Source organism: Orycteropus afer, unplaced genomic scaffold (assembly GCF_000298275.1).
Source record: "Orycteropus afer afer isolate SDZICR_OR568_19922 unplaced genomic scaffold, OryAfe1.0 scaffold00389, whole genome shotgun sequence".
NCBI classification, from domain to species: domain Eukaryota; kingdom Metazoa; phylum Chordata; class Mammalia; order Tubulidentata; family Orycteropodidae; genus Orycteropus; species Orycteropus afer.
In genome coordinates, this window is record NW_006921976.1 from 1,634,791 (window position 1) to 1,649,098 (window position 14,308).

Genomic DNA, 14,308 nt, shown 5'->3' on the forward strand with positions numbered 1-14,308 from the left:
GACCATTCCCTGGAGAAGGATGTCATGCTTGGTAGGGTGGAGGGTCGATGAAAGAGGGGGAGGCCTTCAACGAGATGGATTGACACGGTGGCTGCAATGATGGGCTCATGTATAACAGGGATTGTGGGGCTAGCGCGGGATCAGGCAGTGTTTCGTTCTGCTGTGCATGAGGTCGCTATGAGTCAGAAACGACTCGACAGCACTTAACAACAACAACAGTGAGGATGTGGAGAGATTGGGACTCTCCTACACTGTTGGTAGGAGTATAAAATGGTACAAGCACTGTGGAAAGCAGTATGTTGAGTACTTAAAAAGTTGGAATTAGAAATAGCATTTGACCCAGCCATTCCATTACTAGGTATATATCCTAAAGAAGTGAGATCCATGACAAGAACAGATATATGTACACCCATGTTCATTGCAGCACTATTTACAATAGCCAAAAAATGGAAACAACCTAGGTGTCCATCAATTGAGGAATGGATAACCAAACTATGGTACATACACACAATGGGATACTATGCAACCCTAAAGAATAACATAGAATCTGCAAAACACCGCATGACATGAATGGACTCGGAGGACATTATGCTGAGTGAAACAAGTCAGTCACAGGACAAATATTGTAGTAGTCCATTATTGTAAAACTCAAGGAAAGGTTTATATACAAAAGGAAATTTTCTTTGTTGGTTACCAGGGGTGGGAGGGGAGGGGAGAGAACACTATTAGATAGGTAGAGATAAGTATTGATTTGGGTGAAGAGAAGGGAAATGTATCAAATGTGAGTGATCAACATGATGGCACTGAGGAAGAGGAAGACATAGAGAGGTATATGATAGGTACAGACAACAAAGATGAACCCTTTTGCACATACAGTACTGCGGTGTCAGTGAAGGTGAACATGGGTACCAAAGTGTACCAAAGTGTACCAAAGGCCATGTATAGGGTTGGCAGACAATGGTTCTACAAGTGTATTTGTATGTTCTTTAAGAATTCCCAGGTGAATAGTAGAGCTGACAAGGGACAAAGTTGTAGGCACTTTTTGGGCACAGGCAGCTACCCAGAGAGAGTGAGTAGTTGAACCTATAGACACAAGACTATAGTCACAGGGGACATCAAGCTCAATTGGCATAACATACTACACAAAACACTGTTCCACCTTCTACTTTGTCGAGTAGCAACTGAGATCTTAAAAGCTTGAAAGTAGTCATCTAGATGCAACGATGCATCTCTCTTTGTCTAGAGCAGAGAAGAATGAAGAAAACCAAAGATTCATGGAAACATTTAGTGCAAGCAACTGGTACACCATGTGGTCCATAGCCTATAAAACTATGAGACCAGAAGAACTATATGGTGCCTGGCTACAACTGTCAACCACTTGCAGGAGAATCTATGTAGGAGATCCTGGATAGAGAGGAAGAGCAATGTGGAACAAAACTCAAAATCATATGGGAAAAAAGGGGTCCAGTTTTGCTGGTCTGATCGTGCCTGGTGGAACCACTGAGACTATGGCCCCCAGCTGCCCTTCAGGTCTGGAATAGAACCCACACCTGTGTATTCCAGCCAAATATAAGACAGGCTTATGAGTTTAATATTTACCTGAGGTAGAACCCTCCTTGGAGAGAACAATCATAGGAGAAAAGAAGGGCTGGGTATGCACAGGGAGCCAGCTCAGGGGGCAGGAGTATATGGAGGGATGGACACAGGGAAGAGATAATTATCAGGTGGAAATTGAAGGAGAGCTGTTGCATTGGGGTAAATTGTAGTCAATGTTATGAGACAAAGTGTATGTGAACTGCTGTATGGAAAGTGAATTTGCTCTGTAAATTTTCACCCAAATCACAATTAAAAAAAAAAAAAAAATGAGCACTGTCATAGTCAACACGCTACCTCCCTCTTTGTGCATCTCATAGCTTAGGCCTCTGAAACCCAACAGGATAGGTCTCCTGGAAAATCAATTTAGGTCTCTCTTCTCCCCCTCTGGCCCACACTGAGGACTCCTAACTGAGGCTGCTCTATGCTAGAAAGCAGGCATCTTGAGAGGAGGCTACAAGCACAGCCAATATACTATGGATTGGGGATGGGGGCCTCTGATACCAACAAGGCAGACCTACCTGAAGGTCTGCTTGGAGCATGAAAACTCTTCCCCCCTCTGGACATTATCACCTGTAAGACAGCTGTGAATTGTTACAGAAGGCTCATGCAGTGGAGTCTGTTCCCAAAGTTAGCATCTACCTTCTTCTTTGTACATCCCATAGCTCAGGCCTCTGATACCATGAGGATAAACCTCCTTAGAGGTCAATTTGTGTTAGTCTTCCCCTATTTCTGGTTGGTGCTAAGGATTGCTGACAGAGGCTGCTGTTTGCTAGAAAGCAGGTGTCTTGAGTGAAGGCTACACTCATTGCCAATAACCTATTGGGGTGGAGGAGGCCTCTGATAGCAAAAAAGGCAAACCTCCTTTCGGTGAGGATCTGACTGAAGCATGGCATCTCCATCTTCACTTGGTAACTGTTCATTGCCCAAACCCACTGCCATTAAGTTAATTCCAACTCATAAGGACCCTGTAAGTTGTAAATTGTGAGAGCTCTGGTAGCATGGTAGCTAAGGCACCTGACTCTAACCAGAAAGCTGGCAGTTCAAACCCACCAGCCACTCCTCGGAGGGAAGATGGTGCAATCTACTTCCTTAGTGATACTGCCTCAGAAACCCAAGGAGGGGTCGCTATGAGTTGGGTCTGATTCGTGGCACATAACAACAGCACAAGTTGTAAATTGCTACAGAAAACCCCTGCAATGGAGTCTGCTCCCATATTCAGCACTAAAATTGACTCCCTTTTCAACCCATATCTCAGGACTTGGAAATAACAGGACAGATCTTTCTGGGGACAATTTGTGTCCATCTAGTCCCTCATCTGATAAGTGCTAAAGACTGATTAAGGCGGCCATGTGCTAGGAAGCAAGCATCTTGAGTGGAGGCTACATCCACAACCAACATATGGTGGGATGAGCTCTGATAGCAACAAAGCACACCTCTCTAGGAGTCCTTTCAGAAAGAGCATGACAACCTGTTGCCCACATGGTAATTGTCAGAAGTTGGACTGGTACGAACTTCTACAGAAGGTTTTCTACAGTGGAGCCAGGAAGACTGTCACATAAGTGGAGACTGCTTCCCCAATGACTATAGGGCCACTGGAGCTCTGAAACCAACAAGATAGATATTTTAGAGATCCTTCTGAGATGTTCCAGCCTCTCCTCCTCTTGAAATAGAGGAAAGTCAGCCTAGGCTTCCCTTCAATGCAGCTCAGATATAAGCAACTCTCACAGAACAAAGAAGAAAGCCTCAGACAAAACTGAAGGGTGATACACAGTGCAGAAGGGGAATCACTGCTTGGAACTTTTTTTTAACTGAAAACTATTACCTCTTCTCTCCTTTTCTTGATTTGTTTGATTATATAAATGGGCTTTCTATTTTTGGAGATCAGTTAAGTCATATTTGCATGGCTGTTTTTCTGAATTTGTTTTATTGTACCCTTCGATTTCAAGACATAAGTCTGTGATTGTGACTACCTGCATTGTTTTTAAGAATTCTAAACTGAGTGGATTACTTTCATATGGGAAAACTCCTTTTTCCCAAATTATCATACAACAGTGCCTTGCTGAGCAGAATTTAATGCAAAGTAGCATTTTATCTTGTTGCTTTCTCTAACTTCAGTGAGTTAAATTTTCACTAAGACAAGCCTGTACATCAAAAGCTCTGTTTTTAATGGAACATTTAGATTCAAGAGTCTTGATTTAATTATATAAATCTTCACATATAAAATTTTCTGTCAGTTTTCCTTTTATTTATTAAATATTTAGTCAAATTCTATCATACTTCTGTGGGAAGCTAATATGTAATAAACTCTTAGAGAAAAAATAATTGTCTTGTTTTCTTCTATCCATGGGTTTGAGGGGATTGGGATGAAGATCTAGGTGGGGTGGGAGTTGCTTGGTAAATAGAAGCTATTCATTATGATGCTAATAATTATAAAGAAGTGGTTAGGGTAATGACAATTCAGCCAAAATAATAATAATAATAATAATAATAAATAATGTGGAGCTGACATGCCACAGGAAGTTTGTGAGGTTATCTTTCTAAAGCAGAAGTAGTTTTACAAAATCACCTTACTTATCCAGTATCAGTAGGAAAACAAATCAGTCCACCTAGGGTCATATTTCCAAACTGTTTAAAATGAGTATCTCTAAGTACTAAACTATTATCAAAATTAAATATTTCCCTTCCAAAAAAAAAATCTCACTGCCATCGATGCGGATTCGACTCATAGCGACTCCTCCTTGGGTTTCCGATGCAGTATCACTAGGGAAGTAGATTGCCCAATCTTCCTTCTGAGGAGTGGCTGGTGGGTTTGAACTGTCACCCTTCTGGTTAAGCAGTTAAATTCCAAAGAACACATATATTCTTATTCTGAATTTGAGCATAATTTTAATCTTTGTTGATATCTCAGTGTTACTGTTTAAATATTAATCCACATACTTGTATACTACAGTGATATCCTTATGAATTATTTTATTACACAGGATTGTCTTCATAGAAAATACTGAGAGGATATTTGAGTTATTGTATTTGATCAATTAATTTTTTTTCTGTCTCTTGTTTTGCTAGAGAGTGTTCCTTTTGGCTCCCTACTGTCATCCATGTGACTGCCTTTGAAACATTCACATTGAATTGACATTTTGAATCCTCCAGTTCAAAGAGAAATAATGAGTTTTTAAAACCTGATAGGAATTTATTAATAAAAATAAATAGGCTCTAGATGGGTATGTAAAGGACATTCTTATGAGTAAGATTTAGAAACTTGGAGTTCTCTATTTTGCTGCTCAGAGATTTTCTATTTTTACATCCAATTCTTTGTTGTATTTTGAATGAAAATGTTTCATCTATAACCCACTTAAGTGAGGCAACACTATAATAATATTGCAGTTTTGCCTTTCTAAAGAACTTTTTTGTAAACTTTTAATACTGTGGACTAATCTTAATGGAAAATAAATAAATAAAATACTATGTGTTTTTTATTTCAGAGAAGTTAAGCAAATTTATTAGCTTCAGTGTGAAGTTTTGCATTAAAGAACACAAATTAGAAGTTTTACCATGACAAATGTTATATATCAACTAGCTAAGAAACTAACGACTTTTATCTATTATCCTTTTTTAAACAATTAGATATTCTTTCTATAATGAGGCCAATATGCTCAAAGACACAGCCTTTTATTATTCTTCATTAGACTTATTAAATTGCTGGTAGAGGAAAATAGTATAGAAATGCCACAATGTATGATTCTGAATTCAAAGCAAGTTGAAAAAAATTTCTCCTTAAATTCTCATCTATAGAATTCCTTGAAGGAAATAACCCAGCCTTTAGGACATACCTCCATATTCTGAGCAAAGGGATCTTTTGGATCACACAATGTTGAAGATATTCGATGGTTACCACGGAAACATCGCTGACTTATGTTTTGTGGGACTGGAAATGTCTGTCGAATAATTGTTAATCTTCCAATTGACCTTCTTACAAGTTCCTGTACATCCACATCATTTATTTCCTATAAGATAAAAATGGCAGAATTTGAAATGTTTAAATATGGTCACAGATATGCAAGACTATTAATGAGTTATTATCTTGAAATGCTAAGGGTTTCTGTAATTGTAATCCATTGACACTAATGCTTAGCATACATCCAATAAAAATGACAACATATTTTCATTAAAATGATCAACTACTTTGTAGTTACTCTATATTTTAATTATACACATTAATGTCTTAATATTTCTAAAATGCAGGCACTCATCTCAAATATATATTTATTAAAATTAAGGTTATAAGTTATTATGTTCTTTAGAAAAATATATGTGTGAGATTCAAACATTGACAAAAACCAGAAAAAAAGTTGATTATTATGGTTTATTAATCATCAATAAATGACTGAATATTGAAATATTCTATGGGCAAAATATTGAATGACACTGGAAAGGTCTGCTGAATAAGCATCAGGAATCAAAAGAAGATGAAAAGAGTCAATATAGCAGAAAGAATTGGTCAACGTTCAATCATTTTGAGAGATAGCACATGATTAAGAACCCATGGTATTGAAGGAAGAAATCAAAGCTGCACTGAAGAAATTGGTGAAAAACAAGGCTTCAGGAATTCACAAACTACTAATTGAGATTTGTCAACAAACAGATAGAACACTGTAAGCACTCATTCATCTATGCCAAGAAATTTGGAGGACAGCTACCTGGCCAACTGACTGGAAAAGATCCATATTTGTGCCCATTACAAAGAAATGTGATCCAACAAAATGAGGAAATTATCCAACAACATCATTAAATATCACACAGAAGTAAAATTTTGCAGAATATAGTTCAGAATAATCACACCATTACATCGACAGGAAACTGTCAGAAATTCAAGCCAGATTCAGAAGACAGTGCGAAATGTGAGATAGGGTACGATAGCTAATATCAGAAGGATCTTGGCTGAAAGCAGACTACCACGAAAATGTTTACCTGTGCTTATTGACTATGCAAATGTATTTGACAGGATGTATCGTAACAAATTTTGGATGGCATGGAGAAGAATGGGGATTCAAGTACACTTAACCATGCTCATGTAGAACTTGTACATGTACTAAGAGGCAGTCACTAGAACAGAACAAGGGGACATTGTGTGGTTTAAAATCAGAAAGATGTGTCTTGGTTATGTCCTTTCACCATACTTATTCAATATGTATGCTGAGCAAATAATCTAAGAAACTGTACTATATGAAGAAGAATATGGCATCGGGATTGGAGTAAAACTCACTAGCAACTTGGGATATGGAAATGACCCAAACTTGTTTGCTGAAAGGAAACATTTTAACTTGAAGCACTTTTTGATGAAGATCAAAGACAGCCTTTAGTAGGGATTACACCTCAACCTAAAGAAAATAAAAATCCTCATAACTGGATAAATAAGTAACAATGTGGTAAGTGGCAAAAATATTGTTGCCTAGTTGTAGGGGACATCAAGCTCAATTGACATAACATACTATACAAAACATTGTTCCACCTCCTACTTTGGCGAGTAGTGACTGGGATCTTAAAAGCTAGCAAGCTGCCATCTAGATGCAATGATGGGTCTCTCCTCATCCAGAGCAAAGAAGAATAAAGAAAACCAAAATTCATGGAAACAATTAGTCCTGGTGACTGGTACACCATCCGATCTGCAGCCTATACAACTATGAGACCAGAAGAACTAGATGGTGCCCGGCTACCACTGTCATCCACTTGGAAGGGGATCTACGTAGGAGACCCTTGATAGAGAGAGAGAACAATGTGGAACAAAACTCAAAATCATTTGGAGAAAAAATGGGGGGGGGGACAGGTTTGCTGGTCCAATAGAACCTGGTGGAACCACTGAGACTATGGCCCCTAGCTGCCCTTCAGGTCTGGAATTGAACCCACACCTGTGGCTGCCAGCCAAACAAAATGTAGGTATATGAGTTAAACATTTACCTCAAGTAGATACACTCCTTGGAGAGAAAAATCATGGGAGAAAGAAGGGCTGCTTATGCACAGGGAGACAGCTCAGGGTGCAGGAGTGTATGGAGGGATGGACACTGGGAAGAGGTAACTATGGGGAGGAAGTGGGAGGGGAGCTGTTGCATTGTGGTAAACTATGGTCAATGACATGAGACAAAGTATATGTGAACTGCTGTATGGAAAGTGAATTTGCTCGTAAATCTTCACCCAAATCACAATTAAAAAAATACTGTTGCCAAGGATATCACTTTACTTGGATCCATAATCAATGCCTATGGAAGTAGCAGTCAATAAAATAAACATTGTATTGTACTGGGAAAATTTGGTGGAAAAGTCCTCTTAAAGCAAAGACACCGCTTTGAGAAGTAAGGTGTGCCTACCCAAGCCATGGTGTTTTCAATTGCTTCATATGCATGTGAAAGCTGGACAATGAATAAGGAAGACTGAAAAAGAAGAATTGATGCCTTTGAATTATGGTGTTGGCAAAGAATATTTCATATACCAGTCACTGACAGAAGAATGAACAAATCTGTCTTGGAAGAAATACAGTCAGACTGCTCCTGACATACATTATGTCTCACGTACTATGGAAAAGTTATCAGGAGAGACTAGTTCTTGGAGCAGGACATGATGCAGAAGGTAGGGAAAAAGAGGAAGACCTTCAGCAACATGATTGACACAGTTGCTGCAACAATTGGCTCAACATAGCAAAGACTGTGAGGAAGGAGCAGGACCAGGCAGTGTTTTGTTCTGTTGTACACAAGGTCACTATGAGTTGGAAATGACTCCACGGCACCTATCAACAACAAACTTGACTTGAACATACTTTGAGTGCCTAGGATGGTAGTTACAATGTCATAATAAAATATACTGCTCTTAGCAATGAAAAATGAGGATCTTAAATCAAATTAGGCAAATAGAGAAAATAAGCCAAAAAACTAAACTCACTGCCATTAAGTTGGTTCTGATTTATAGTGACCCCATTAGGTTTCTGAGGCAGTTGCTCTTTAAAGAAATTGATTGCCCCATCTTCTTTCTGTGGAGCAGCTGGTGGGTATGAACTGCCAACGTTAGGCAAGTGCCTTAGGCACTGCACCACCAGAGCTCCTTAGAGAAAACAAGTTGTTGTTGTTATGTTGTTATATGCCATCGAGTTGGACCCGACTCATAGCAACCCCTCCTTGGGTTTCCGAGGCAGTAGCACTACAGAAGTAGATTGCCCAACCTTCCTTCCAAGGAGTGGCTGGTGGGTTTGAACCACCAGCCTTCTGGTTAGCAGTAAGTGCCTTGGCCACTATGCTACGAGAGCTCCTAGAGAAAACAAGAGTATATATTAATTATTTTTAAGATTTGCCCTAATTATTTCTTAGAACTACTGGTGATAACTCATACATTTATTTCTCTTTTTAAAGAACAAACTAAGCAAAGTACTCACTAATTGTTGAATGAATATATGAGTGTTATAAGAGGGAGACCCCATGATACCCAAATGGGTTCTAGTCTTCTGGTAAGAAAGAATTGCTCGCAGAGACAGAGGTGGTTTATAGAGAGCAAGCCTTTAATGAAACTCTGCACAAGACTGGACAGCAGGACAGTAAGTAGGCGTATAGCATGCTAACTGAACTGCCAACGTTCCCAGTTGCTTTATAGCAGTTGTAGGGGACAGAATGGGGAGGCTATAAGATTTACAAGTCACATGGGCAGGACTCCTAGTTTTTGATGTTCTGATCCTCTGATTGATCCAGGTATCTACTTCTCTATTGATCAAAAGGGGCTCTGTCCACTGAGTACCCTGTTTTATACCCTAGGGCCTGCAACAAATGATCTCAAAATTACATACTTTTCTAATAGGAGTTTTTCTTAGCTCTTATCAGTAGGTGTAGTTTAAGCAATTTACAAAAGAATATGATCAGCAACTTCCATTCCTTACATTTGTCCCTATCTCATTATCAGTAGAACCAAATCAAACCAAACTCACTGCCGTGGAGTTGGATCTGACTCATAGCAACCCCTTCTTGGGTTTTCGAGGCCATATCACTACGGAAGTAGATTGCTCAACCTTCCTTCTGAGGAGTGGCTGGTGGGTTTGAACTGCTAGGCTTCTGATTAGCAGTCAAATGCCTTAGGCACTACACCACCAGAGCTCCACCTACCTCATCAGTAGGTATATAATTGTGGTAGCATAAACTAAAACTCATTGCCATTCAGTTGATTCCAACTCACAGTGACCCTATAAGACAGAGTAGTTACATCCCATAAGGTTTTCAAGTATGTAGTATTTAGGGCAACTGACTGCTATATTTTTCTGCAACTGAAGGACCAATCTTTCAGTCAGCAGCTGAGCCACCAGGGCTCCTTGCGGTGGCATAGAGATGAAAAATTCTATTGGTTAAAGTAGTCTGAACCAAGATGAATAAACAAGGTGACTCTTTATGCTAAATTACTTCTATTTTGCATAAGAAGTGTTTGCCAGACTTTAAAACTGTGATTTCTACTAACTTCTCCTTTCACCTTCCAACTTCAGGTTTAAATTTTAAGATTTGGCTCAGTCACAGATGTAGAAATAATGAAAATTAAATAATATCTTTACACCATACATCTGTTCTAACTGGTATTCATCAGGATAGAAGTGTTCAGAATAAACTTTTGTTTTAAAGCAGTCCTTACTAAAACAGTGAGTGCTTAATAATGTCGATTTACAACCATTTAAACTTTTCAATGAACATATTGGTTTGAACAGATTCTTATAGTATCAGGAATAAAAGATTTGACACGTGATAAATTTTGGACTGTAGTGAACTATTCTCAATTTTGTTTCAAAACAGGATCATAAGGACAAAAAGACTATTTACAAGAATAAATTTTCTTCTTTTCTTTACTGGACTATTCACACATCATTCTTCCTGGTAGAATATAACAGCTTTAAAACTCAACCTTTATTTATGATTTTTATGAAATATAGATACTAAGAAAATAAAATAACACCTGCCATCAGCTGTATCCAGTATAATATCCTCAATTTCTTGTCGATTAAATCTGAATATACCACAAAAAAACATTTTTTCTCAATTTCAAATTCCATCTTTTTTCTTTAAGCTATGTCATTTAATTGGCCACCAAAACTGTGACAAAATGTAGGTTACTTTTTCATTTTCTGTCATTTAATCATTCTATTTTAAGTTCTAATTATATGGGGGGAAAAACTTAAAGTAAATTAATACTGTTATTAATTTCATTTGTTTATTATTTTAATTTCGTAATATTCAGACGGGTTTTCATTAAAAAGCAGTGGAAATTTTTACCACTTTTCTCACTATATGAAGTAAATTGTATTATACATGTATGTGATCTTTGTTCTTTAGCAATATTCAAATTTAATAAAATTTGATCAAACATCATCACCTCTATCCATCTTACCCATGAAAACAAGTTAGCACATTAGTTTTATACTAATTAAATTTATCTTTATTGAGGGTTGAGTATATGTTACATAAAATACGAAGTATTTTATCTATTATCTCACTTCCTGCATAAACTGACACTGAATTATATGTTGCTATTTCCTTTATCCACTCCTCAGAAGGAAGATGGGCCAATCTACTTCCGTAGTGATACTGCCTCGGAAACCCAAGTAGGGGTCGCTATGAGTTGGGGCAGACCCCACGGCATACAACAACAAACAACAACATTTTCTTTTATAAACTAAAACAAAACAAGACATTCAAAAACATTTTTAAAAAAACAGGGCTATTGTAAGCTCTTTGCTTGGAAAACTCATGAATTCATAGGATGGATTTATAAATATCATCAAAAGAGACACTCTCTGAAATAATTATACAAGTCCATATTTTCTTACAAGAATTGCTTATAGTAATTCGTGAATGATAGCATTTAAAACTATAAAGATACAATTCTTTCAGCATTTAAGAGGCTGATGATTTTATAAGGAAAGATTAAGACATCAATCAGGAGCCATAGCTTTCAAATGAACAGTTTTCAAACCCCCACACAGGGATGGTTACCTCTTATAGGTTTCAAAAAGCTGAAGTTCTCAGGTGCTGAACAGACTGAAGTATATCTGAAGAAATGTCATTTTGAAATGAATATATTTTGCCTATTATTATTTGGGGAAAGGAAGAGAAAGTAATTTTCTGAGAGGAAAGAATCTGCCATTCTGAATGAAACTAACAGACAGTCCGTCTCAAAAAAATTCACGGGCAATTTTAGTTTTGACATCTGATCTCAAAAACAGTTTGATAGTGATATGAAAACTTGATTAGGCAGCTATTTTATATTTAGTGAATCTTACCTTTGTATTTCAAAAGGTGCATTTCAAGGGTGGCAGATGCTGTTATGGAAGCACTAAAAGCCAAGTGAATACTTAATCTATAAAGAAATATTTTTAAATGAAAAATATCAATAAATAGACTTCTGAATTAAAATATGAGACTGTCATGTAACCTACTAGGATTTCTATTGTCCCAATGCCCTGAATTTTTAAAAATAATAATCTGTTAGATTTTAAAAATAAAATTTGATAAGGCCTAGTATCCAAAACAAGCACTCAATCCCCTATCACCCACAAACAAATAAACTAGTCTGTTGTTGTTTTTATTGTTATGTGCCATCAAGTCAGATCTGAATCATAGCGACTCATCCTTGGGTTACCGAGACTGTATCACTAGGGAGGTAGATTGCCCAACCTTCCTTCCGAGGAGTGGTTGGTGGGTTTGAACCGCCAGCCTTCTGGTTAGCAGTCAAATGCCTTAGGTACCATGCCACCAGAGCTCCTAAACTAGTCTACACATAGATATATAAACAAATCTCAAATTTAAATAACTCAGAGAATCTGTATCATATATTATTTCTCCTTTTTGTATGATTTATTTATGATGGTAGCATAGTGGCTAAGGCACTTGACTGCTAACCAGAAGGCTGGTGGTTCAAACCCACCAGCCACTCCTCAGAAGGAAGATGGGGCAATCTACTCCCACAGTAATACTACCTCGGAAACCCAAGGAGGGGCCACTATGAGTCAGATCCATCTCGACGGCAGTGTGTTTGGTTTGGTTTTAGTTTAACTTCTTCCATTTTACTCCTTTAGGAGAAAAGTACAGTTATATTTTTCCAAAAAATAATTTATGAAGAAAATTTTTTAAATTATTAAGAATCAAATTAATATCTTCAAGAATATATTCTTACTATTCTTTGGTAACTTAATATAGGATGAAACCTGAACAGTGCAAGATTCAAGGGTAAAGAAAGCTAAAACATGTAGTGAGGTACAACTCCATTTACAGCCACTTCCCAGAGCAAATCTTTTAGGAGAATTGAATCACTCTTGATTTCTTGTAGCATATTAGCTTTAGCCTTAGATTAATAGGATTCTGGGAAAAGACTCAAAATCCATTAGATCAGATATCAATCTATATTACACAGACTATTTCAAAAGAGGAACTCTCCATCTCCTTCTTTCCCCATTCTTTTATCTCTAATAAAGTTTCTAATAAAGTTCCTTGCTCATATTATGTATTCAATAATTACTTGATATATTTTAAAAAATGAAAACAAATTACTGAATGGTGAGATTTTACCCAACCATCTTCAGAAAATAAATATGTGAAATTTTAATTCTAGACACTGAAATCTTTTAAAACATTAACAATTCTACATAAAGCAGAGTTCAATAATGAAATTAATCACTCTACTACATAGTGTACTTTGAAGATATTCCATTGTTTTTTTCTTATATGTTTAGTCTTTATGTTTTAGCAAAGATGAGTATATGGCACTTCCATAATGTTTAACATTAATATGGAATAATTTTATGTGCTAATATGGGACATAATAAACTGTAGGCTATATAATAGCAGGAAGAGAAGAATGCCAACTTTTTATCTCACAGATTAGTAGTGAATAGTTTAATTCATCCATAAACTAGAAAACAATGAAAAATATCCATGACACATAAAGGCTTTTTAATCTACAAAACAAAAACAAAATACTTCCTTCCTAACTCTGCAGTAATTAACAACAGAAAAAAAAAAAAACTGCTTAAACTATTTAAACATGTCAGTAAAATCTCATCAAGACATCAAAGGTCAAGGTCAGGGGAATAAAAAATGTGTATATAGCATTATCCATTTTGGAGCACTAAGCAGTGTACATCTTTCTATCTGAATTTGAATTTGAAAAGTTTCTAACTTTTGTCAAACTGAGATAAAGTGATAGGCCCTGAAGGGGTGACAATACTTATCTGGAAAGGCTGTTCTTAGCTGGATCCACTGAATTCAGGGAGAAGATAAATACCCATTCCAAATACTAATATATGATTGATTGCACCGAACGAGCTAGCACAGCCTCTCATAATTATAGTACACTTAATGCAAATTATATATATATATATATATAGTTTTCAAGTTTCTACATCAATTTGTATCATGATGCACAATGCCAACTTTGATTTATAGTCCCACTCTAAAAAAAACTATTGGTGTAATAAGATTAAATAAATGTTTACAACCCATTGTAAAATTAGCAACAAAATAATAGCTACACAAACTTAACTAGACAGATTCATGGTTTCTGTGCTCAATCAAAATGGGTATTTGTTGCATGTTGTGAGTTTTTTTTGTTTTGTTTTGTACTTGTACAGTTTATTAGCTTCCTAGTAAATTTGAGAAAGTAATGTTTCTTTGCTTGCACAAATTAGGGTAAATTAAGATTCATC

The 14,308-nt window shown here is 36.8% G+C and overlaps 1 protein-coding gene across 1 annotated transcript in view; it reads right to left on the reverse strand.

The window, feature by feature from the left end:
- The window catches only part of GRID2 (glutamate ionotropic receptor delta type subunit 2), a 1,108,517-nt gene that overhangs the window by 827,501 nt on the left and 266,708 nt on the right, over positions 1 to 14,308 (reverse strand). The window contains exon 5 of the mRNA XM_042782610.1: positions 5,427 to 5,600. Within this exon, the coding sequence (XP_042638544.1) occupies positions 5,427 to 5,600 (174 nt within the window). The remainder of the gene's footprint in view (positions 1 to 5,426; positions 5,601 to 14,308) is intronic.